We start from the raw sequence: 26,426 nt of genomic DNA, 5'->3' as shown, positions 1-26,426 counted from the left end.
TGCTGTGGGAACGAGTCTCCTGGGCAACAAACGCTCCTTGTTCTGCACAGAGCTCCACAGCTGAGACTCTCTGTCTCCGTCCTCGCTGCTGCTCTCCGACTGTCCCAGCCGAAGGGGCTGGACACGTCTGCGTAAGCCTGCCTTAATTAACGCTGACAATACAATGGGACTGGCCGTACAGGGGTCCGGGGGCTGCACACTAATAGGAGTGCAGTAAATAGTCTCATTTGCTGCAGCTCGAGTGGAGCAGAGCCCAGCAGAACTAGCTTTCTGCTTGCTGTAATAGCCAGCCGTGGAGGTACATCCCTCTCTCCTGTGTCCTCCCTGGGGCTTGTCCCTGCTGCCTGAAGGTGACCAGCTGGTGGTGTGGGTCCTGAGCCTCCAAGGAAAGGCAAGCAGTGGGCTGGGGAGCATCGGGTACCACAGATGGGGCAGATGCACTGGCCTCTTGGGAAGGACCTGGGGGAACCTGAACTTTGGGACGGACTGAGGCATCATTCCCAGCGTTTTGGAGGTGAGTAGCAGAGCTGTGTATGCGATGTGGGCTCCAGTGCATTGCAAACGGGCTGCACATCCCACAGCCAGACCAAGGCTCTGTCTCCTTTCTCACTGGAAGGGCCTCTCTGCACTGGGGCTGGTCCTGGACTCCTGCCTCTGGAGCCCTTGGTGGGAGCCACCCACCAGCCACTGGGTTCTCAGTCAGAAATCGGATCTGAATGTTACCTGAAGTGAGATTTTTAAAGGTTTCAAGTGGTCTGGGATCTGAGACAATTGGCAGCTGCTTCCAGTAATGAGTCTGACATTTTTCTGGCATAGCTTTTTATGTTGGCCTTTCCAGAGGCATAAGCTTCTACAAAGTGTTGTAGAAGTCTGGACTGTTGTATTTGTTTTGTTTGGTTGCTGCTTTGGGTGCATCATGGCATTGAGCAAAAAATACTCAGGCATGTGAAGGTTCTTAGTTTCTTTGAACGGGGTGTCTGTGTGACATTTTTACCTCTTCTCTGACTTACCTGCTTCCCATGAACTATCAGTTTAGGAGATGGGGTTTGGTTTGGGCTTGTAGATGTTGTTTTTTCCAATGTGGATGCTCTGTTTTCTGGGCTCTGCTTAGTTCAGCAGAAGGTGGTGACTGTAGGAGCTGGGATAGATGGCAAAGTGCAATAACATTGAGTGGTCCCTCAAAGATGGTTGTCTCAGGGCAGCTGCTCCAGCACTAGAACCATCTCCCCTGGCACAGCCTTGAGCACAGCTGAGTTTCTGGGGTGTGTGGCCATGCCCACATTATGGTAGAAAACCAAAAGTAGCCACATGTGTCCTTTGGGGAAACTACCTGTGCCCTACCAGGAACTGTACCAACTTGCCTATGGAGCAGGATGCAGCTGCCCCTGGTGAAAGGGGGTGATGTAAAAATTGTTTAACATGGCCCCAGGATAGCAAGAGACCTTTGGCTTTCACAGGCAGTCATATCTTGTTTCAGGAAGGAAGATCTGCCAGGATTGCTTTGCAGAGATGCTGGGTTTTAGCCCAGGTTACGGGCAGCACTTTAATCACAAGCTGTAGTTAGTAGTTGCTGGGATCTTGACTTGAGATTCTCTGTGACAGCAGGGACTTCAGCTATCCTGTCCCTGGCAGGCGTGTTTGGCACCAGGGGAAGTGCTGGTGATTGCTTTTTGCTCTGGGGTGGCTGCATTTTAGGGGTACTGTTGGTGAAGCTCTTTAGGACAAGGCACTACAGAAATGTTAAAGAAGCTTCAGGAAGCTTCTCGTAGTCGTCCTGACCTCTCAATAATAAGTCCTCCCATCCTCCTCCTCCTCCTGTGTGTAGCTTTGGAGACTAGCATTTTATCTCCAAGGGGTCTGGCTGCCATTATCAACAGTAGGAACACACCACTCCAGTTCCTTCTGCTTTCCTTTGCAAATCCAAGAGATCAGGCAGCTTGCAACCGCACAGCACCTGAAGCCCAGGCTCACCACAGAATAGGATGCTGCAGCTCTATTTTATGGCATAAGCTTTAGTCTTCTTTTTTCTCCTTATGCTACCTTCCCCGTTTCCCAGTTTCTGTCAGAATCAGTCCTCCATCTTCCAGCTCGATTTATTTCCCCTCCTCTCCTTCTGCTCTCCCTCCCATCTCCTGCCTTGTCTGAGGTCCCGCAGGGACTGATTGCGAGCTGGAGCGGCGGTGCTCTGGGCATGCTTGTTCCTTCACATACAGCAACGTCACAGCAGCAGCAGCAGGAGCATTGGAGATGTAATTGCGCAGACCCTCTGCATTGCCAGGGATGCAGCTGTGAAAAAAAAAAAATAAAATATTAAAAAATGGACTCTGTGTTTCCCACAGCATCCTGGTGAGAGAGCACGGAGCCTGCTGGGATGCCAGCACTCAGCATTGCCGGAGCAGAGCGTGTTCAGTGAGAGGAGACAGGGAGCGGAGGATCTGTGGAAAGGTGAGATGGAGAGATGATCGGGGTGGGCGTTAGTCATAATGATGGTTTTCAAGCCGTTTGTTGTCCTGCAAAGTGGCCAGTTTGCTTTTGTAGAGGTTGCCAGCTAGCTGATGAAGCTTAAAGATTTTAGGGTTGCTTTGTCTCTACAGAGGCTGCGTTGCTTTGGAGCTGCCGTGATTATAATGGAAGTAATCAAGTGAGGAGGCTGGTGTGGCTGTGCAGAATGCGTGTTTGTCCATTGTCGCTATGAAATAGCAGTTGTCATGTCCGGGGCTGGTTGTGCAGGGGCGAGCCGTGCTTCGCCCCGACAATGCGACCTTACAGCTCTCCATTGTGCCTGCCATGACAGCCGAGCCCACACAGATTGTTTTGGTCCTGCCAGCTACCATGCTCTCTGCGCATCCCTGGCGGTGATGCTGCTGTGCAGCTCAAAAGCTGTTTTGACAGACAGTGCTTCCATGAAAAGACGGAAACAAAGGACGCAGACAGGGGAAAGGCAGTGTGCTGTCAGTGTGGCTTTTGGATTTTTTTGTTTGTTTTGTTATGTTGTTTGGTTTTTTTTTTTTTCCTTTTTTTCCTGAATACTGGTTAAGGAATTGCTCAAAAGGCGTTAGGATAAAATATTGTGGCAGGTAAAACCCTGCTTTTCTGCTAAGAGATACATGGGCTCTGGGCGCGCTGGAGTCCTTTGTGTTGCCCAGGGTGTGTCTGTGCTGGCTGTGTAAATGGATGCTTTCTCCCTGCCTGTTTCCGTGGATCAGATGAGAAAGGTTATCTAGGAACGGAAGAATTACTGCTTTTAATTACTGAAATGAGGAGTCCAGGCTGGGTACCAGTTACTAGAGCTTGATTACATGGTCTTGTTATAGCCAAATCCCTCTTTTCCCTCCCTGCCTTCCTTCTTCTTCCCTCCTCCACCCTCTGCATAAATCCTTCCATCAGACTGCCTCTGCAAACGCAAAGGGAGAAGGGCTTGAACAAAGACAAGGGTGTATGTGAGATAGGGATATAGATGTCAGAGGGGCGATATTCAGGATGGCAGCCAGCAAGAACAATAAGGGGAAGGTGTAAAAAAAACGAGATTTTGTAGAGGTGTGTGGTGTGTGGGGGAAGTGGAGATCTGCTTTTTTATGTCCAGGCACCTACAGCCTTGTATGCCAGTGTTGCTAAAGAGTGAGCTTGGCAGGTCTAAGCTATGCACAAAAGCTTTCTGCTTTTTGCCAGTGACCCAAGAATAACTTCAATAAAGCAGTTTTAGGCCTGTCAGGAGCAACAGCATTGTAGGAAAAATGTAAAGAAAATGGTAAATATTTGGCAGAACTGTAAAGGAACCTCAGAGCAGAAGAGGCAGGTGTGAGGGACATTGTAGAGCTGGAGAAACAGGGGGCTGTGGGTCAGAGACCAGCAGTAGAGGGCAAAGGGGGGGAAATGCAGGGATATCATTGTCAGAGAATGTGAATGTGCCATTTGTACGGTGATTCTCCAGCCTCTCACTGTGTTGCACCAGACAGTCAGTGCTGGATGCAGCCCCAAGGGGTCTGTGGAAGTGGGAGTGGTCCTCAGCACAGCTTTTCTGCAGCAGTTTTCTGAAGGAACCATTTTGCTGCTGCAGGTTCTCAGTCGGTTGCTCCATCTCCCTCCCCATGGAGTGGCAAGCCTCTGTGGCCTTTACACCTGCTGAAGAAGACAGATAAAGCCAGCGTTTCAGTGCAGGGTGCCAGGTGGGAAGGAGAGGGCTTCCAGCAAAACCCCCTCAGTGCAGGGTGCGTTCTGCTCACAGCTCTGTGACAATGTTCTGGAGGCACCGTAGCGTTTCCTGAATTGCAGCTCCTTCTCTTCCCTGTTTTGCCCTGAGACCTGGGAACCCTTTCTGTGTCTCCAGGTCTGTCCCATTCAGCCTGATGGGAGCAGGAGATGCTCCTGATGCTGTGTACCAGGGTGTGTTTGTGGTGCTGCTGCAGAACAGGCTCCCAGGGGAGCTTGGAGGGAGGTAACAAAGAGCACGTGTGTGTTTGTAGGTGCATTGTGGGCTGGAGGAGAGGACACACAACAGGACATATCTATACAGGATACACATACTGGCATCGGGGTGTGAAAGAAAAATTGTGTGTGGTTTGTGTGCACAATGCTTACCTAAAGGAATAAAAAAGACAGGCATGCATCCTTCTTTTCCATGTGGGATAGGAACACTCCCCAGGACATGCAGGCTGTGCCTAACTAGCAGGTGCCACTCTTACAAGAGCATCTGTTAAACAGTGAGAGTGCACAGATAATCTCTGCCTTGAGATGCTTAAAAGACGTGCAAAAGCTTCTGGTGGCTGGAGCTGGCTGAAATGATTCATGGGAAAGAGGCGGAATTGCTGCTGTGTGTCTTCCTCACTGCATCGATGCAGGATGCTGGAGATAAAGTGCAGCTGGATCTCTGGATCTCAGGGATCTGGACCTGCATTGCAGAAAGTGCAGGTGGCTGAGGAGAACGTGCTGTGGACTCAGGAATGGCCTGCCCACAGCTCCATTACCACCTGTCAGCTGTCTGAGGCTGTGATGGCAAAAGAAAAATGAGTTATCTGTCCCAGTGATCTTAATTTTCTTCCAGTCTGATGCTCCTGGTAAGGCAAGATCTCACTGTGGTATTATTCCTGATAGCCAGACAGTAATCCACCTTTAGCACCTCCATGTTCTGTTTTACCCCATTTTTCATTTATTTCCCAGTCTTCTTATTCTTTTCCAATGCTTTCTAAAAGCCTTGTATAGAATTAATGTCAGGTCAATAGATCTAATGTGGGTCACTTTCCTTCCTCTTTCAGAAAAGGTACAGTTTTATTATTTGCCAACACTCAGCTTCCCCTTCTTCCTCTCTTTCCTGATGGGTATTTTCATCAAAAGCCCTGTTGCCACCTGCGATCATGCAACTATTCTTTTATTGTTCTGGGATCAAAACTATCTTGTGCCTCTGACTTGAGTGCATTTATTTTCTTGAATTTGTTTCCACTTCAAAAGCTCATTTCTTCTTTTGCACCTTCTTCCATCTGTATTGTCTAACCTGAGGTTGCTGCAGCTTCAGTATTATTTTTCTTGCCAAAACAGCACCAAAGATGCTGTTTTGCTTACCTGTAGTATCCTTCTTGGTGTGGTCATTCACCCAGGTTGATTAGGAGCCCTGCTCTTCTAATTTCCTCACTTTGCTTCGTGATTCCAGATTTTTTTTTTTTTTTTTAATCTGTGATATACATTCAAAGTCTCTTCTGCAGTACTTCTCCAAGCTCTTTGTTCTTGCTGGCGCTATAACTGTTTTCCCTGACGCGCCAGAGACCTGATCTTTAAAAATTTAAAAGGTTTCATTACAAAGCTGTTTGCTTTCTACCCTTCTGTTTAATATAAACTGGGTCAGCTTGAGATATTCTGTCCAAAGCCACTTCTATATTGTAGATGCTGGGCAATAACTCCCTTCAGTAGGCAAGGTTGTGATGGACCTGAGCAATGGTTAAAGCCAAGATAGGCAAACAAAAAGTGAGAGATGTGGAGATCTCTGCAGATGGGTGAGACACAGAAGACCAGAGGTGGAGGTGCCTCCTCATCAGCTGTGGAATTGCAGCAGGACAGTACTGGATGAGAAGATTTTTGTCCCTGTGTTTGTGGAAGCCATTGAAATCCAGCTGGTGGTGGGAAAGCTCGGCTGCTGCCTGTACTGCTTCGTGAAGGTGTCCCAATGTGGATAAAGTGCTTCTGGCAGCCCAGACTGTAAGGACAAAAGGGTCAGAAGTTTGCCCCGTTCTAGAGCTATGTGGAGGGCTGCACGATAAGGCTTGAGGGAGCTTGGCTGGCAGGAGGTGAAACCGATAGCAATGATCTAGCCTAAGTAGGGATTTGCTGAGCAGGTTCCCTGCATGCCCTAGCACTCCTCTGGAAGTTGGTTACTGTCCAAAGAGGAAGAAACGGGCTGTCAAAATGGCTCTAGTCCCTGATTCTGCTCCAGTTTTCTCTCTTGATGAAAAGTATTTTAATGTTCATATTCAAAAAGAAGTGGGTCAAAGCAGGGACATAACTGTTAAGATGAGCGCAAGAGCAGGCATGTCCACAAACCCTTCCTCTTCCCACTGCCGTTGTGTTGCAGCCTCAGGGTCATGTAGACAATGGGGTTTTTTTTGCCCATCCGACTCATCCAAATATTCCTTATTGGAATAGGCTGATGGTGGTTATATCAGCAGATATGAAAAAAAACCCACAAAACAAAACAAAACACACTACCAACAATAAAACAGAACAATAAAACAAACCCTCCCCCCCCCCAACAACAACAACAATAACAACAACAGACAAAAAACACTGCAGTTTTTAACTCTTGTAATTGGGAGGGAGGCAGGAGGCAGAGCTGTAATGTAGGTGAGTGGCCATAGCATTGTTAACAGCAGCTCCTGGCTCAGGCTCACCCTTTGAGTTTGAGCTACTGGGAGAGAGACAGTGTGTTGGTCTTTGTGCAGTGCTGAGGGAGTGGGGTTGGCAAAACCTTTGAGTGATAAATAATAAATATTTGAGTGATGGCAGCAGCGCTTTGTACTGACATTGTGCCAAGTGATGGGAAACTGGCACTACCACCAAAATACCTCTCTCTGCTCCAGCACAAGTTGCTTTCCAGAAGCAGAGACCAAGTGTAATTGTTGTGCTTTTTGGGCCAATGGTACAGGTATCTGAGGGTGGTGGGAGCTAGGAGTTCCTTCTAGGAAGAGGGGATTTTCTCCTCTGGGAGTTATAGGGAAAAAAAAAAAAAAAAAAAAAGAGACCTTGGCAAATACACAACAGATTTTCACCTAATTAACTTCCCTGGGACCTACTGTCACCTCAGGCTAGACGGTGCTCTGTTCTTGGGAAAGGGTGGGACACATGGACCATGGGTGGGTACCGTACTGGGAGAGTCTGACTTACCTCTGGTTCCCCGATGTGGAGTCTTACCTGAGCATCTGTGGCTCTGACAAACACTCAGGAACTTTCCTGCATATCGGTGCCAGAACAAAAACCATACATACACTCGCAAGAAAATAAGTTTTTCACAAGAACTCAAGTCATGATGTGAGGTTTGAGCTGATGCGTTGCTTAACTGTGATGCAGCCAACCCTGGGGAAAATTTGTTCTCCTGAGTGTTGGCTAACACAGACCTGGTTCTGCACCAACTACATCATCTCAGCTTCTTCTAACCCTCTGGGAACGGACTGTTCGTGTGTTACCCTTTAAGGGAGCAAGGAGTCCTTCCTACATAGACTCATCTCATCTGTTTGTTTTTACTCCAGTACTGCACCTTATTCTTTGTAAACTGGCACCAGCTGCCATTGCTTCTGGAAAAGTCTGACCTAAATACTTTCAGTGGGCAGGCTCTTCTCTGTTTTGCTCTACCTCTGTTGCTGCAGGAGCAACTGCAGGCATACTCAGCCTCCTTTTGCCTAGTAGGCCAAATTCACCTAAATTGTCTACCAGGCCACCTTCTTTTGGTCCCTCTCTGAGGTTCACATGGTGAAGAGCAGGGATGTGTGCATGTGTCATGTGTCTCCTGTGTAGCTCGGATAGCATAGCTGTCCTCATAGATGTCCTTCTCAGCAGGGAGGATGACCCATCTGGACCATTGTGCCAGTGCAATTTACTACTCTTAGTAGTAAGGCTAGTTCCAGAGCCTGCTTTCATGGCATTTTTCTCTGCAGTCTGACCCTTTCCCACTAACTCAGGTGATAGAGTCATAGATCCATACGTGAGAAGATCTAGTAGGAGTTATTGATATCTCTGATCCCAATATATTGTTGGGCCACGTGGTACATCTTCCCTGGCTTTGCCTAGTTTGTTCTAATGGTTGATACCTGAAGTGGCACATCTGCCCTGGGGTTTGGCTTACTATGATTGACCTCTCATTCACCACTTGTTAGTATGTGAGTAGTTGTGGCCACTTCTAAGGGATTTCTTACCTGGATGTGGCTTATCATGAGCAGTTATTGTAGCTTTATCCTTCAGAAGAACAAGTGGATTTCAGCGAGCATCAGCCGTTCTCTATCAGCAACAAGCTGTTTTCTCTCATCTACACTCAATGCCACCTAATTTAACCTACTGCTGGGATTTATCTCCAGCTGCAGGTCATAGTACTTGAAATGGTCATTGAGGAGATAATCTTCCTTACCCTGATGTCACCTCCTGCTTTCAGCTCCATGACCTATGCCTCATTTTCATTTCTGCAGACACTTATGATATTTATAAAGCACTCTGAAGGTGGTGATGACTTACAAGTCTGACAGCATTTTCGTACCCCTGTGCTTCCCTTCCCTGTTTCCTCTTAATATTGGCTGTTTTGGAGGGAGGACTGGGTTAGAGGAAAGATGAGGCAGCATGGAGCAGAGGGGGAGCTCAGACATCCCTGGTGGTCTGTAGACCCTAGTACAGCAGGGCTAGGCAGTTCACGGCACAGTAACAGAGGAGGAGAGGAGGAACTGCCAGAAACAGCTCTGTCCCAGCTCTGACAAGCAATGGCATGAGAGTGGTTAATGCGCAAAGGTGACACCCCTCCAGTCACACGTCATTCAGGTTGTGTTTGACCATATCTTGTTGAGACACTGATGGCAGCTGTTGACCCATTGGGGTTTCTGTTCTCTGTGCTTCTGCTGGTGACTTTGTACAAGCTATAGAGACCCCAAAGAATGTCATCTCCTCTGTAACCCTGACCTCTCCCAGGCTTTGTGCTGCTGATGTGATTTGGTACAGCATGGTGGAGAAACACCCCAGTCTGAAGCAAAGCATTTGTATGTGTCCTGGAGGCACTGAAAGGTGATTCCCCTCTGTACCAGAGCATGTTCAACAGCAAGTATTTTGGTCTACTGCCTTGTTGTCTGCTTTCCTCTTGGCATTAGCTGAGGCTGAAAAGAAAAACCACAACAATCTCTTGGCCTGCCTATCAAAACAGAGGGGGAATCTTCTTTCATGGAGGCAAGACACCAGACCTCATTGATTTAACGAGGCAAATTCACCAGGGAAAATACCCGTCAGCCCAGACCTTAGTCAGACGTAGATGCCCTCCATATCTCTTGGGAAACCACAATGAGAATTTCCATGGGAACGTGCAAAACCTCTCCCCACAGGCCTATGACAAGAGTTTGTGCAACTTGAGGGAGAAAACCCCCGAAAGCCACACTCTACATCTAGCAGAAAGAAACTCCTCAGATAACAGATACATAAGAAAAAAGCCTGGTTTCTAGTAGGCTAGTTTTGGTGCAAAGCTTGAGCTTTTGATGCTATGTTCTATAAATGTGTGTAACACAGGAGAATCACAAAAGTACAGTTCATTTGTTTCCAAATCATTAAACTGATTAAATGGATCCAAACTCATTAAACTGATGTAATTAAACTGCAAAAAAAGCACCTGGATGTCACTTTGGTCATAAGGAACTTTACTGGGTGAACATCTACGTAAGAATGTTAGGGTACATAAGAAAAGGAATAGAAAATTATGGTACGGAGTCTCCTAATGTTGATAAAGAAAGCAGAGAACATCCCAGTGTTCATTGGGAAACTGTGTGCAAAGAGTCACCCCAGCTCAGAAGCATGACTGCAGAGTTGGAGAAAATTGAGAAACTGCCCAGAAAACTGCAGAAAGCCCTGGAAAACTCTCATAAGAGGAGCAACTGAAGAAGTGAGAATTGTGTTAAAGGGGAAACTGTAGGGCTCACGATGTAAAATAGTGAACAGTCTGGAGAAAGACGATAATGATTTATGTTCTGCCCTGCTTGTAACATGGAAGTATTCCAGAAGATTAAGGAGTATTATTTGAAACTGATAATAGGAATAACTTTCACATACTGTGATTAATTAGTCCAGGAAGCTTTCTGTCAAGCTTCAAACCCCAGCAATATTCCCAAAAGGCTTGGCATTTGTGTGAATAGGACTACCCAGTGCATTTATTGTACAAGTTTAGAAGTTGTGGAGTTTTGAAACCTCCTGGTTGAGCTGAGGCACATCTCAGTGCAAGGGCTTAGGAGAGAGAAAGTCTTCCTCACCACCTGTTGCAGGTACTTCTTCTTTTCGGAGACAATCTGGCACAGAAAGGATGTAACAGCTTCAAGAAAGGAGGTATCCAAATGTGAGCATGTCCTAGCTAGGGAGATCTGGGAGCCTACAGTCTTAAGGTGTCTCTTCAGTTTCTTGAACACTCTTGAAGTGATTAGAAGCAGAATGGTCATCCGTCCAGTAGTCTTGCTGGGACTCTGACCTGCTCTTCCAGTACAGAGCCAAGGATCATCCCCATTTGCCCTCCTTTTTTTCTCCTGCTGAATAGCTCTATGCATCCTCTGCAGCCCGGCAAGACTTTCCTTAGCAGAAGACCTTGGTTAATCCAGGGTTATCAGATTTAGTTAGTTAGACCCTTAATGCTCTGTTGAGCCCAGTCATTCCAAACCTAATTAGCACATGAGCTGTCTTGTGGAGCAATATCCTAAAATAAACTGTCCCAAATAGCTACAAGCTGAGTTTGGTTTGGGGTGCCAGCCCCTGAAAAGGATAAGTTTCTCCTCTCAGAAGAAAAGTATTTGTAATCATTAGGAGTGCCTGGTCTGCTTCATAAGTATTTTATTAAGGTTCTGGCTTGCCTTTTGTTAGTTCTGTTGCATGGAAAATATTCTGTTACGTAAATTGATGCTGTGGTTTCATCCAGATCCTCTGAGTTCTGCTTTGCCACTGGCCATGCAAACATGGAAACACACCCACACGTCAGGAGGACACTTGGAGAGAGGCTGCTGACCAGACCAAGGATCTGAGAATACTCTTGTATGTGAGCAGAATGAAAACCTTGGGACGGCTCAGAAGGGTGGCAAATGTGGTAGAAAATATGGTACTTTCCCCACCCTAGCCCAAGGACAAACAGCAAAATTAAATGCCCATATGTTCAAAATGACGGATAGACTAACTACGTATAATTTGGTGTGGAACTCATTGGTTCAGGAAGTTACAAACCCTACAATTTGCAAGATTTCAGGAAAAAAAAAGCAGGATGTTATAAGGGATGTCAAGAATATGTAACACTATGATTGTATAGGCTCCTAACTTTCTATAGTTGTGTTATGAAACCCACTACTAGACATAAACTGTTCTCATATGAAGGAGACTGCCTTTGACGGGGGGGAGTCTTGCAATAGTCCGAGGATTTGTTCCCATTTCAGAAGCTTCTTGTCCTGTCATCTTGGGAATCATTCTGCCATTTTGTCACCCACTCTGAATTCTTCTGAAATGAGCTTCAGAGAGCATTTGGACTTGATTACAGTGGACCTGTTTGTTCAGGGACCTGAATGTACAGTCTTGACAGTAATCAGGCAAATTCCCTTTTCAACCTTATGTGTTACAGGATCTTTTCCTGTAGCTACCTTCAAGGGACTACAAAATCCAGCCTGTGATCTAAAAGCATTTGGACATCAGCCCAAAAGTATACACGGTCCTGATGTCCCTGAGAGAGCAGGATAAATTGGATGCATTAATCTCATCAGATGCTGTCTTTATTGGGCTGTTACTTGGCCTTTTTGCTTTTTAGCATGCTGTCATCCACAAATCAGGGTGCTGCCAGCCTCCAGACTGTTGAATTGCTTATTGCATATTCTTGCTTTGGAGAGATGGAAAATTTCTTCTTGTGTATCCAGTTACTGTTTCTGGTCTTGGCAGAACTACCTAGAGCTAAGAAGCATTAAAGTTTCCTGCAGTCTTTGCAGGAGTCAGCTGTTGGACGTAGCTGCTGCTTAAAAAACCATTTGTATGTGCAGTATGTGGAGGAACATCTAATAAAACAAGGCTGCTGCTGGGATGTTTTCTGTTTGTGCTTGATTTTGGAGCTCCTGATCTGGTTACATACAATGCGTATTAAATAACACGTAGGATTGCCTGATTTAAAAATAATACAGCTATGCAGATGCAGGCATTCTTGCTGTCTGCTAGAACTGATGCCCATCTCTGCTAGGTAATGCCACACCTGCATTGCTTCTCCTGCTAGGTGATGGCTACCTAGACCTGATAGCAAACCGTTGCACCACTGCTGTGTTCAAGACTGAAAATAATCCTGCTGGACCCTTCTGACAACTCCAGCAGCTTTATTTATGGTGCCTTGTGGGATTGTACTTCAGTTATTTCAAGAACTTGGACCTGCTGTGGTTTTACTTCACTGTCCTGTAGCCACCTTTGCCACCTGCTTTGCTTTTGCTGTGTTGCTACATGGGCCTGTACATTTGTAATCTGCTGTCCCAGAAATGTTTGTTTTTCACTTGATGGTGAGCGATTCCTACATACATGGAGCTCTGGACTGAATAGGCAGTAAGCATGATTTTACAGCCCCTCTAACTGAGTTATCTTAAGACTGAGTTCCTTATTGGTCAGCCTTTCTCCAGTGATTGCTGATGCTTGTGCCTTTCAGGGAGGGTTCAGGATGGGTTTGCAGCTGTGATTCCTGCAAGGCGTGGTCTAGACGAAAATGCAATGTCAGTTTTTATCTGGATGGAGAGGAAGCAATAGTGAAGCTACGCGGCTGTGGAGTGGCTGGAGTCTGTATGGGTGTGCTGACCTGTACAGCAGTGAGCTCACTGTGAAGACAGACCTTTGTCCCTCTCAAGACGTAGCTCATCTTTTTTCCCCAAGTCATTAAGGTAATTGAGTATCTAGATCTACTTGAAATGGAGCTGTTCTCATGTGCTTTTTCTTTGTTCAGATGAAACTTGTTTCTGAAATTATCCTCCCATAGGCCTTGGCTAAGCAGAGCCTCTCCTTTGCCATGGTGTGGACAATAACAAGTTGTCTGAAGCCAGATTCCAGTAAATGTTATGGGGGAAAGTCCCAGGGGGCCAGTGGAAGTGATTTGTGACTCGTTGAGAGGTCTTTCTGAAGCTTAGTAGTTCTTGAGGTGCTTCAGATCATCAGCAAACCCTGAAACCTCCAGTGCTGTTGACAATATCTCCATATTAAGCATCCACACCCTTTCCATCTCTTGCTGTCGTCTCAGGAGCCTCTGCTCTGGCAGTGCACACCTGAGCAAGAACAGCTGCCTGTAGCTGTGTAACACACTTTGGGAGCAGCTTTGCCATCTTGTACACCTGCAGGCATAGGTCGGAGAGTCAGCTTTGATCCTCAAAGCGTCACTGAGTTTGATGCCTGACTCCCTCAGCAGGACACATTATTCCCTGCCCTCCTGTGGCTGTTGTGATGGAGAGTTTTGAGCTCACAGCTTCCAGGCATAGGAGCTGGTAGGAAAACCTTCATTCTGCATTTCTGCTGGCTTTGGTTCACCCACAGCTGCTGGCTGTGTTTCTGTCAGTCCTCAGCTGCAGCCCCTGGCTCCTAGGGTCCTCAGACAGGCAGGTAGGTCTGTAGAAGGAGCGTGTTCATCAGGGAGCCAGCTGACAGTCCTGCTTTGCAGCTAAGCCTTGGCCAAAGCTGTGCAGTTAAGGAGGAGTTAAGCTTGACACCTTCAGCTACTGATTTTGCCCAGGTTTTTCCTTTGCTTATAGGATTATTTTTCTTTCTTCATGGGTTCTTGAGTGCTGCAGGAACCCTTCAGCAGCCAGGCTCCAGCACCCAGGCAGAGCCCTTTTTCAGAAAGGAATTGTGTAATTTCTGCTCTTGTGAGATCTTCTGTATGTTTTCAGAGTGCTCAGGCAGAAAGGTGCTATAGAAGCGTGGTTCATCTTCCTGCTGCTGCCACTAGAGCAGCGTCTGTGTTAAGAAAGGATTTACTCTGTCTACAGTTAATTCAGCCACAATTTTGATCTGATATTAACAGCTAGAAACGTCAGTCTTTTTCTCCTCTGTGGATTTGCATATAGTAATTAGGAGCATGTGCGGTGGGGGCTGGGGCAGAGGAGGGCCAGTGGGGAGGAGGAGGAGCAGGTTCCAGCCTAGATCACCTCGTTGGATGCTCATGAGTCACAGCCTGTAAGTGGCTCCTGCCGAGTGCCACATGCCAGATGATGAGTCACGGAGCAAGAGAGCACAGAAATGGGAGAAACTAGTTTGGTGACTGTCTAGCTCCTGTGTTAGCTGGTATAGATCTGCTGCTTGAGCTATTTCTGAATGTCCTCCGTAACTCAAAATGCACAAAGCAGGTGGGGCCTCTTTTCCTCTGACTGGGAGGCAATACTTGCCTCATGCCTGTTGTGTTCATCAGCAGGAATGCACATTACCTATTGCTTATGTTCATCTCACACACCCTCTCATCCTCTGCTGGCAAGCCCCTCAGCCCTGACCTGTGCAGCTCCTTGCTGTCATGTGCACAAGGGCTGTGATTGATAGTCATGTGCCGCAGTGTCCATTTTGAACACATCATAACCCTATATAGTTCTGGGATGTAATGATACATTAATCATGAGCTTAGTCAGGCTGTCCTGGAAACCACTGGAAAAAGCCCTGGCCCAGGCAGCACCTCCCTGAGGAAAGAAAATAGAAGTGTTCATTTCAGGAATCACTGTTTGCTCAGGGGCAGGAGGGGAACCAGCCTGAGCTGAGGCACAAATGTATGAAGTATTTAGTCTTACTGCAGCTCCACTTATGTACAGGGTGCTGGAATATTCACCCTGGGACCAGGCAGACCACCATCACTATGCTCCCTGTTCTCTGAGGCAGGGAAGAAGAGCTAGAGTTTTAGGATGAGTCAAACAAGCAGTTTTTTCTCCTACACCTTTTATTTCCTTAAACTGGATGATTTACTGAAGCATTTAATGAAGGCTTGAGTTTGGCAGAGATGTATTAGCTGGCAAGAAATAAACAGATGTCCAAACAAATACCATTGGCTAGTCCCACCCTACAGCAACTTACATACTTCCTCAGCTCCACCCTCTTCTTACTCACACGGGTGGTTCAGACCCGTTCCCAGGCCACTCATCCCGTGCCCCTCGCCCCATCCTCTTCATTCACGCTGCTCCCTGAATGCACTCCAGCTTGCTGGAACTCTCCCATTTAATGTTTTTTAAAAGCATTCAGTACTTTCTGGCAGCTTTTGGAGTGGCAAAGCTGGAGCAGGGACAAACTGCCTTACTGGGATCCTGGAAACTGGTGCTGGAACCAGTGAGCTCTGAGATTCCCCGTGCTGTCTGCAAAGTGGCTTTCAGTTTGGATTCATCTCTCAGCCCTTTTGCCTGGAGGTAGACTTACAGGGAGTAAACTGAATATATCTCTCACTGTGGGGCAAAGAAGAGAGGTCTGTATTGTGCCCGCATCTGCAACCCCACAGAAGCCTTTGCTTTTTGCAGCATTTGTGATCATGCTTGTTTTGTAGACCTGTGTGGTTTCTTCAGGCGTGATAATGCAAATGCTCTGTATCAGTCAGGGATTCACACAGAACAACACTCAATGAACAAGCAGCTGCAGTACAAAGGGATTTTTGCTGGCTCATCTATGTAACTGAATGCCCAGATTTTAACCCTGTTTTTTCCATCTTTCACCTTTGAGTGACATGGTGGATCTTGGTCAGTCTGAGGAAGATGATAATGACAGTGAAACCATAGCCATTCAGAAAGAGACAGCAAGAACCTTCACAGGTAAAGGTTTCCATGAGGCATTCAGTTTCATAGATGAAGTGACTTGAGATTTGTAGAAACAGTAATCTGTTCAGAAAAGCCAGCCTCCGAAAAGCCAGCATCACCTCCATCTGACTGTTCTGATGATCGTGCCCCTGCCTCCTCATCCTTGGTGCTACATATGCACAAACTTTTTGCATTTAAATCACATCTATTTCTTACATTTCTGCATGCTTCCCCCAGTATTGCATTACATTTTGTGAGGAAACTTGTGTCACAGCATGACCTGTCCATCCCACATGTGCAGCTGAGAGGACTGATCAGAGCAGGGTATTAAGCAATCAGCGATGGAACTCCAAAAGCGTGGCTGGAGGCGTAACAGATAGTGGGGTATGCCTGGAGATATGTGACCGACACACCTAACGCATCAACACTTAGAGGCAGGGCTGGTGTTTGCAGCAGCCCCCTCTAACTGAAGAAGAGCCTTGCAGGCCAGTATGGAGCCAGCTCTGATGGCTTCTGCATCTTCTCAGCAGCATTGCAGAGGCAGGAGGTTGTAATCCAGAAGCCATGGAGCTGCACTGCCCACCCTGAAAATCAGCACAACATCCTTAGTTTCTGAGGACAGGGCAGAATGGAGATTTGGAGGCATGAGGTGCAGAGCCTGAAGGGCTCAGCTCTGCAAGGCGCTGCATGTCCCTGTTATCTGTAGCTTTCTGCCTCCTTTCTACAGCACAGACACAGCTTGGCAGGCAGCTCTCAGATCAGTGCTGAACCATCTTTTGTTGCTCAGTGCTCCTCTCCTGCTTCTTACCTAGAGCTTTGCTGCAGTTAATGAGTCTTTGACATGTATGTATGTGTGTATATATATATACACACACATGGAGATGCAAGCATTGATCACAGAATCACAGAATCACAGAATGTCAGGGATTGTGAGGGACCTTGAAAGATCATCTAGTCCAACCCCCATGGCAGAGCAGGAACACCCAGATGAGGTTACAGAGGAAGGTGTCCAGGTGGGTTTTGAATGTCTCCAGAGAAGGAGACTCCACAACCTCCCTGGGCAGCCTGTTCCAGTGCCTGTTAGCCTCACTGAGAAGAAGTTTCTTCTCATATTTAAGTGAAACCTCCTGTGTTCCAGTCTGTACCCATTGCCCCTGTCCTGTCACTGGTTGTCATCCAGAAGAGCCTGGCTCCATCCTCGTGACACTCACCCTTTATATATTTATACACATTAATGGGGTCACCCCTCAGTCTCCTCCAAGCTAAAGAGCCCCAGCTCCCTCAGCCTTTCCTCATAAGGGAAATGCTCCGCTCCCTTTATCATCTTTGTTGCCCTACGCTGGACTCTCTCCAGCAGTTCCCTGTCCTTCTTGAACTGAGGGGCCCAGAACTGGACACAATATTCCAGATGTGGTCTCACCAGGGCAAAGTAGAGGGGGAGGAGAACCTCTCTCGACCTACTAACCATCCCCCTTCTAATACAGCCTAGGATGCCATTGACCGTCCTGGCCACATTGCCTCTGATGTTGGTTTTATCTGCCATGTATCTGAAGAAGCTCTTTCTGTTGTCCTTCAGCCCTCTTGCAAGGTTTAATTCTAAGGAGGCCTTAGCTTTCCAAGTTGCCTCTCTACACCCTCTGACAACAGCCTTATATTCTTCCCAAGGGGCCAGCCCTGTAAACTCTCTGTAAACTCTCCTCTTCCACTTGAGCTTACCCAGCAGTTCCCTGTTTAACCATGCAGGTCTCCTGGCTCCCTTCCTTGACTTCCTACGTGTTGGGATGCTCTGATCCTGAGCTTGGTAGAAGCAGTCCCTGAATGCTAAACAACTATCTTGGGCCCCTTTACCATCAAGCAGCCTTGCTCATGGGATTTCCCCGAGCAATTGCTTGAAAAGGTCAAAGTTGGCCCTACTGAAGTCCAGGGTTGCAATTCTGCTTGCTATTCTGTTCCTGCCACAGGAGGTCCTGAACTCCACCATCTCATGGTCACTGCAACCAAGGCAGCCCTCAACCTTTGCCACTTCAACGGGACCCTCCTTGTTAATGAGGATGAGATCCAGCAGCGCACCTCTCCTAGTCAGCTCCACCTCCTTGCATCAGAAAGTTATCATCAATGCACTGGAGGAACCTTCTGGACTGTGGCTGGCCGGCTGAGCAGTCCTTCCAGCAAACATCAGGGAAGTTAAAATCCCCCACGGTAACCAGGACCTGTAATTGTGAGGCTGCTCTCAGCTGCCTGTAGAAGGCCTCGTCAACTTCCTCACTCTGATCTGGTGGCCTGTAAATAGACACCTACAACAGTATCACCCCTGCCAGCCTGCCCCTTAATTCTCACCCACAGACTCTCAACTCGCCCCTCATCCGTGCCTGGACAGAACTCAATACATTGTAGTTGCTCTCTCATGTGAAGAGCAACTCCACCACCTCGCCTGGCTGGCCTGTCTTTCCTGAGAAGGACATAGCCATCCATGACCACATTCCAGTCATGTGAACTGTCCCACCATGTCTCTGTAACTGCCACCAGATCATAATCACCTGACCAAACACAGGTTTCTAACTCCTCCTGCTTGTTCCCCATGCTGCGTGCATTGGTGTGCAGGCATTTCAGAGAGCGAGCTGAGCACACTGATTTCACCCTGGCGGGATGGGAGGCCTCCCAGTCTTCATCAATTCTAGAGTGCTGCCCCACTGGTGCAAGCCCATTACAGCCCCATCCCCCTTCAAGTCTAGTTTAAAGCTCTCCAAATGAGCCCTGCTAATTCCTGTCCCAGCATCCTTTTGCCCCTGCAAGATAAACCTTTCCTACATACCACTGTCTGGACAGGTGTCTTATAAAACCAGCCGTTGTCAAAGAATCCAAAGCCCTGCCTGTAGCACCAGTCTTGTAGCCAGGCCTGTATGGACTGAATTCTTCTATTACATCCCACGTCATCAACGAAAATGGAAGGAGGGAAGAGAAATTCACTTGAGCCCCAGAGTCTTTCGCCAACCGTCCCAAGGCCTTGAAATCTTTGTTCATTTCCCTCAGACTGTGGGATGCAGCTTCCTCCCCACCTGTCTGGAAGATCAGCAGTGGGTAGTAGTCTGTTGGGTGCACTAGGTGATATCCCTGATCCAGGCTCCAGGTAGACTACAAACTTCCCTATGATGAGGATCAACCCTGCATATTGGGCCCTCTGTCCCTCTCAGAAGGGAATTGCCTGTTACAATTACCATTCTTTCTTTCTTATCAGAGGCAGTCTTGAGATGTGGAGTCAACTGCCTCTTTCTTTGTGACCTTGTAGGTGGGCCTTGTACCACATCCTCACCTACCTCTTCTTCAAGATCCAGGACCTCAAACCTATTATGGAGGGGCACCTGGGGAAGCAAATTCCACACCACACCATAGGTGGCTGGCAAAAAGCTGTCCTTCTCTGCTATTAGGGAAGCACCCCAATGTCAATTTAGGCAGGCAACAAGCTCTGCACAGCCTTTATTCTAACCATATCTGTTTAACAGAAACCATCTGCAAATGTCCAAAATTATTCAGCACTCCAATAACCTTATACAACATGGGTTTGGACAATAGTTAGGAGTTCAATTACTATGCAACTGACTGAAACTCAAAAGGATCAGATCCTAAAACTCTAGAGTGATGGTTCAAAATGCACATCTTCCCACTCTGTGTCTAAGTGACGACTCTCCACGGTACCTAGATCATTTACCAGTTTAGCAAGGTGTTTCAGTCCCCAGGGAATGTTCCCTAGGTGGCCAGTCTGAAGAGAAGAGTCTTCAGCTACAGACTTGCTACCCCAAGGAAGACCAACTCAGCTGGGGTCTCCGGTGGGCTCCATTTATACCCAAGTTGAATCTGAGCTGTGGTCATCTATGGTAATTGTCCAGAACCTTCTTTCAACCAAGGTGTCTTACTGGTCAGAGGCCTTGCCTGTCAACCAAGTGGTGTGTACATGACCATAGTGGTCTATCAGCCTAGAAGTTTCTGTTGCTCTTGGGAGTGGGGTGGGTGGAGGGTGCATCTGCCACATCTGCTCTGTATTAGCTTGGCTGGAATGAAGCATCCACTGGTAATGAAGTGTCTGGCCTTCTCCAGGTAACCCTTAGCACGTCAAGAAAGAGCTGACTGAATAAAAATCCCATACCTCCTGTGTAGCAGCAGATGGTGTCAGTATGGAGAAGGTAAAGAATTTTGAAATTTGCAGTCAAAGTGACTCTTGTACTGATGTCTTTACAGTCATGGTGCTCCCTGTGTGCCTCCCTGCCTTGCAGTGCCACCACACTCTTTTCTGGGCAGGGATCATTGCTGTATGCTGTGTCTGGTGTTATATGTATAGGACTGAGCAGGATTCAGCTCACTGTGGGCCTGTGCTATTGCAAATGATAAATAAAAAGAATGAACTGATTTGGCAAAAAGTGTTCAGGTACAGTCTGCTATCCCCTCATCTGGAAACTTCCACTTGCAAAGAGGTGTGAAGGTTTTACAAAGAGCTGATCAAAGCCAGCAAAATCTAAAACTACTTTGCTTTCTGGATTTTATTCTCCAGCATCAATCCCAGCCTACCAGACCCTGAACAGAAGAGGAAGGATCCTTCTACAGTCTTCCAGAATAAGGGTGGGAGAGACAAGGGTTGGTATGGCCAGGAAGGATGCTCTGGTTTTGGGAACTGAATAATCCCTGATCTGGCAGTGCTACTGCCAACCTCCCTGCATCCTTGAGACAGGAGGAAGCCAGGAGAGGTGTCCCAAGGGAAACGGGGTTATCTAGGTCACAAAAAAAGTCATGCATAGCCCTAGGGAAGCTGTCAGACTGGCTTTGGGCAGGAGCTGGCTGTATGCTGCCTGTGATATTGGACCTCAGAGCCTGGTGCTGGGAGCAGGCTGTGGATGCGGGCAGGGTGGGCATCCGTCTGCTGCAGCGTCTGCATCAGCCAGTGAATCACAGCCCGCCCGGGGAGCCTGTGCTGCCACTGAAACCAGAGAGCTGGGCAGAGCTGCATGTTGCAGCCAGGGCTCCAGAGTGACAGCTGGGAAATGGCTGCGTGTCAGATCTCTTGACATTTTGCTGTCAAATGTCAAAGTGTGCCTGTGCGAGCCTTGTCCTCCCACAGCAGCATCTGCACCAACGTGAAGTGTGTGTCGCTCAGCAGGGCTTGTCAGCAGATCGGTGCTGGGAGCCAGCTCCAAGCAGCCATTTCCCAGAGACAGCGGAGATTCAGTGCTTCAGCAGTGAAGTGTGCTGTTATCACGGTCTGTATCCTCAAAATTATGCTCTTCAAGTCTTTGCATTGTGGCAACACTCAAAATATAGCAAAACCTTATGGGGAGACATGATCTAAGCATTACAATCAGCTACCAAACCAGTAACAAGGGCAGACAGACAGTGGGGGAGCAGCTTTTTCGCCATAGTTCTGGAGAGGGATTACAGGATGAATAGGGGCTCCTGCTGCTCCATGTACAAGCAATGGTGTGCAAGGTAAAAAAAGGGGCATGAACACTGCCCCAGCTCCTGAATACCACTTTCAGTGTGCGGGTGTGCTGGACACGGAGCCAGGAGCTGCTATTGCCCATGGTGGTTCTTGAACACTGTGAGCTTGGGAATCCCTCATGTGAAAGATCTCGGCCCAGGAACTGGGCTGAGGACAGACTCCTTCCTTTTGGTGGCTGTGGGAAAGGAGCCAGAGGCTTGTGAGACAGAAGACAGAGGAGTCACTGAAAGGGGAGTGAGGGGTGATATAGGCATTATGGAGGCTATACGTGGGGTATGGGTTAGGGGTCCCACAACAGTCCAGCTGGATGTGGTCCAAGTGGTCCAGATGACCTTTCTTCTTCAGAGCCTAATCCTGGGTGAAACATCCCAGCAGACACAGACATGGAGGGTGAGTGTGTCCCTTGTGTAGGTATCATTATGATCTCTGGTGGAGTCTACCAGAAGGTTTGTCTGTTCTCTAACAGTGGTGCTAGCATTAAATTTTACATAATTAGGTGTTTACTGTAAACACTAGGTCCATTTCTATCTCAGTATTTTTTTCCTGCCAGCATCATCCTGTGTCTGTGAGAAGCACTACTATGAGTGGGAGGATAGTACTTCTTTTGATCATTTTTTAAGCACCTTTTAATTGCCATTCTTATGCCATGAAGCTGAAAGAACTGAAAAAAAATGAAGTCCTTGATCTTTCTGTGGAGCTGTCTCATTGCTTACACTGTTGTTCTAACTTTACTTATCTTACATTTCTTAGTTGCCCTCCTGGGCTCCCATGTGCCTTTGCAGCTCTGCTCCAGATCCATTATCTTCCCATAGTCACAAATGCTGGGGTAAAGTACACAAACACAGATATTGTGAATGCTACTTTCTGGAGCCTGAATGTCAGCAATTGCAGCGGACCCAGGATCCAGGAGTCCGGAACAGAATCATGGTGTGTAGTGTCAATGTGTTTTAAGCATTGGGAATGCCTGGATGAGATATAGGATGTGGAATGCTGACCAAGTGTGTCTGAGCCAAGGTTTTCAGAACAAGTGATGGATATATGAGAGCACTAGGTCGTTTTTTAATCCCTCATGATCATCCTGGATCACTGTTGTCTTTTGTGGTTTCTCCCTCTCCTTGCTGCCTTAGCTTCCCTCCCATGCACTTCTCTATAATGGCTTCTTTGACGTGTGAAGGGAAGGCAAGAGGGAAAACCCCTTCATACTGTCCTGGAGGTGATTGCATGTTGGACCTCTGGATTGGATGTGGAAGGAGGAATTAATATGTTCTCTGCCCTCTCATATCAAATGCTGGTGAACATGTTCCTCTAGCTTTATTTACTGAACACTGAGGGAGTGGGGCTCTTAGTGTCCTGCCTGTACAGCTCCTGGAACTGTGGGCTGTGTCAGTCGTACTGTTGTGAAGTGCAGCAGGTAATAAAATGAGCAGATAAATGCCACAGATAACATGGCAGAGTGCTAGTGGAGAGTGAACCAGGCACCCTAGACCACAAAAAGAACCAGCTTGAGCTCAGGCTTAGCCATCAGCAATAGGTTAGCAGAAGGCAATGTGCTGTATGGGACCTATTTAACCATCACCAGTAGCTTCCCATGGCCTCACTGAAGTCATCTGCTGCTTTTCACAGGAGAGGAATTTGTACACAGAAGTAGTTTCATACTTTGGCATGCTCCCCTGGCACCATTAGAAGAGCTCAGGACCCCCTGGGGGTTCCTGGATTTTGGAAAAGGATGATTGTTGCTACTTTCCTGTTCCAGTCTGTTCTTGCTTTCCAGTCTCAGCTGAGACTTGTGTCTCTATAATGTTGCAAGGTCTGGCAGTGCCATTCAGTGTTTGGTTCTTAAAGGGAAGTTCGAGGTACCTAGGGGCAGGCAAATGTGTTGAATCCAGTGCAAGAAGATGGCCCGCTCTCACCAGAGTGCAGCACTGCATTTCAGACCCTGTGCTGCCTGCATGTTTTTCTGTGAGCGTACAGTGCCATCCACAGTCAGGTCTTCATTTGGCCCAGAGCCTCTGTAACCCTTTAGCTACTTGAGTGAAATTAGTAGCTCACTTTGGGTAAGTTTGAGAGGGGTCACTAGGAAACACAGGTTTTGTTTCAGGAGCCTGGGAACAAGTTTGTCTTACATTGTGATGCTTTCCCTGAAGAAGGCCAGCTCTGGACCTTGTGCTCGGGTGCTTGTGCTGACAAGGACCAGTCTGTGTGGCCCTTGTCAGCACATAAAGTCTTCAGTCAAACTAAGGATGTTTCAAATAGCCACTGCCTTTCCTGAGAGGTGACTTCTTTTGTGTTTTTGTCTCTCTCTAGGTATCTGAATTCCCCCGTGAAAAGTGTCCTCCCTGCCTCTCCTGTGCAGCCCTACCTGTCCATGGGTAGCACCAGCTTAACTGATGTCCTGAAGAGCATTCCTCGCCATGGATAGTCCACCCAAACTGACTGGTGAGACGCTGATTGTCCATCACATTCCACTGGTACATTGCCAGGTCCCTGACAGACAGTGCTGCTCCGTAAGCAAAAGGACCAACCCCTTCTGCCAGCCAGAGCTCAGCATTACACGGACCTCTGCTCTTCCAGACAGAGACCTTTCACAAACCGACTCCTTGGTGTACAGCAGCTTTCTCCAGACCTCCAAAACCTCAGCAGAGGCCTCGGACAGCAAAGAAGGCAAAGCGAGGGATTTGATTGTCCCTAGTGTCAGTAAGCGACACAACCCTTTTCTGTTGACTGAGGGCGAAGACCTCAGTGTTTTTGGGGATGACTTGGGTCAAAAATCTTTCCACCTTCACAACTCACTTGTGGCTGGCAAACCTCCCTTTCATCTGCACGAGCTGTCCCTGCCCCCTTTCCACCTTCACGACTCCAGCCACATTGTGAAATCCTGGAACATGGCCAGCCGGTCAGGTGTGGTAGATGGGCAAGAGGACAAAATCAGCAGTGATGATGTCCAGAAGAGGAACAATGCGAACCGGTGCCACCAGGCCTCAGAATGCATGGAGCTGGATGAATACAGCTGCCATCGTGGCAGCTCCTCCAGCTTCTCCTTTGATGGTGGTGAGCAGGAGTGGAACCAGAACACGGGTGAATTGCTGAGGAATCAGGATGCCCCGCACAGCCGGACATGTAGCTGTTCCAGCTCGGAGCTCCAGCACTGTCACTGCTACAGTTCGTCAAGTCAGTCTGAAGTGATTGACCAACAGATGGGTTACATCAGTGACTCTTCCTGCAACAGCTCCGATGGCGTGCTGGTGAACTTCAGTGCTCTCTACAACAAAATGAATGGCCATTCTCGATCTAACCTGAATTCAGCCAACCTGTCTTGTGACTCTTCCTTCTGCAGCCACTCAGACACAGGAGCTTTTTACCTGGATTTGCATTCATCACCCACAGAATCCAAGATGTCTTGCGAGTCACATCACCCAGACAGTTCAGAGAAGGTGTGCGGGTGTCAACACTCCTCCTCACCTGTTCTTGACGCTAACTGCAACTCCTATCACCTCCACTGTGAGCCTTGCACTTCGGAGAGCTCAGACCTCACTGCCTGCTTCCAGAGCCAAGCACGGCTTGTTGTGGCTACTCAGAATTACTATAAGTTAGTCACATGTGACTTGTCTTCCCAGTCATCCCCCAGCCCAGCAGGATCTTCCATAACTAGCTGCTCGGAAGACCAAACCAAAGGTAGCCCAGCCCAGCCCACTGAATACTATCTGTTTAGAAGGCCTGACCTGAAACAGGAAGAAAGCAACGTGGAGTGCAGTGAAGAGGAGGCAAAAGGAGAAGCCACCCAGAACATGATTGAGGGTCAGGTCTATGTGAATGTGTCACCACCTAACCTCAACACAAGCCGGCAGCGCTCCAGGAGCTATGATCAGAACCTGGACAGGAGTCCCAGCAGCAGGCTGGGCTCCTTGGAGCGCATGGTGAGCTGTCCTGTCAAGCTGAGTGAAAGCCCAGCGATACCCATCCAGAGTTCCCCGCCAAAGCGAGTGACATCTTTTGCTGAACTGGCTAAAGGCCGGAAGAAGAATGGCATCTCCCCACCACTCCGGTCCAGTGGTGATTCCTCTTTGGATTTCTCCCCTATCCCTGAGGCACAGCGGGATGGTCCAAGCTTTCTTGAAGAAAGAGCTCGCCGCAGCCAGAGTCTTCCACCCATGCCCTTCATCCATGGCCTGAACCGGAGCTGCGAGGGCTTCTGTTTAAATGATGCTTTTGTGGACAGCCAGACTTTGTGTTCCACCAAAGACTCGATCTCCACTGAGAAGGTCCCCAGTGGGCATGGGGCAGGTGAGCTAGCTTCTCTCTCCCTGCTGATGGAGGCAGATGCCAGCTTCTCAGGTGGCTCTGCCAGTGGCCACGGACAAAGAGATGCTAGAGCCCATGCAGACGGTAAGGAGACAAACTAGGCAGAATGGAGAAGTAAAAAGAAAGGCTGCTGTTTGGGACTTGAGGAGAGCAGCAGAGTAACCGGCAGGGTGATGGGACGCCAGTGCCTGTGCAGGTTGTTTCCTGGTCTACCATTCCCTAGGAGAAAGCTCGGCTGTGCTTATTTCAGACCTAGATCAGTGCAAGTGCTGTGTCCTTTTATGTCTGAAGCCTCTTGAGGTTTTGTGCAAACCTCTCATATCATGTAAGGGAGGACATGGCATTAGCATTTAGGGTCAGTGCAGCTTGGACGGTTGTCTCCTTTCCAGGGCGTTGTAGTCCCCCCAGTCCATGAGAATCACTTGCCTTTAGCTCCTAAGACAGAGATCTGAAGATGCTCAGCAGAGTCATGTTCCCAGCAGACAAAGTGAAGGGAACCATTTAGGAGTTTTTAGCCTTCTTTGGAGCCTCATGGGGCAGAGATGGAGAGGGAAGAGGTGTAGCCAGTGGTCTGCTCTCACTGCAGGGTCAGGGACCTCCCACAGTCTCTGCCAGGACTTAGAGCATGAGTCCTGCAGAGAGTAGAGGACCTGCGTGTCTCAGCTGGCATCTCCTGGCCATGT

At 48.0% G+C, this 26,426-nt stretch overlaps 1 protein-coding gene across 14 annotated transcripts in view; it reads left to right on the top strand.

Moving 5' to 3' along the window:
* RUSC2 (RUN and SH3 domain containing 2) overlaps nucleotides 1–26,426 on the top strand; it is a 65,073-nt gene that overhangs the window by 22,115 nt on the left and 16,532 nt on the right. For 7 of the 14 annotated variants that reach the window (XM_082075086.1, XM_082075085.1, XM_082075082.1 and 4 more), the window contains 2 exons: nucleotides 2,340–2,445; nucleotides 23,749–25,827. In XM_082075086.1, the coding sequence (XP_081931212.1) occupies nucleotides 23,856–25,827 (1,972 nt within the window). In that variant the 5' untranslated portion in view covers nucleotides 2,340–2,445; nucleotides 23,749–23,855. Of the gene's footprint in view, nucleotides 1–144; nucleotides 515–2,339; nucleotides 2,446–11,122; nucleotides 11,236–21,733; nucleotides 22,372–23,748; nucleotides 25,828–26,426 lie in introns of those variants that run through there. The other 7 variants (XM_082075074.1, XM_082075084.1, XM_082075075.1 and 4 more) reach the window with 5 other exon arrangements.

This window comes from Streptopelia decaocto, assembly GCF_964273445.1.
Source record: "Streptopelia decaocto genome assembly, chromosome: Z".
Taxonomy (NCBI): domain Eukaryota; kingdom Metazoa; phylum Chordata; class Aves; order Columbiformes; family Columbidae; genus Streptopelia; species Streptopelia decaocto.
This window is presented reverse-complemented; position numbering and strand designations above follow the sequence as displayed.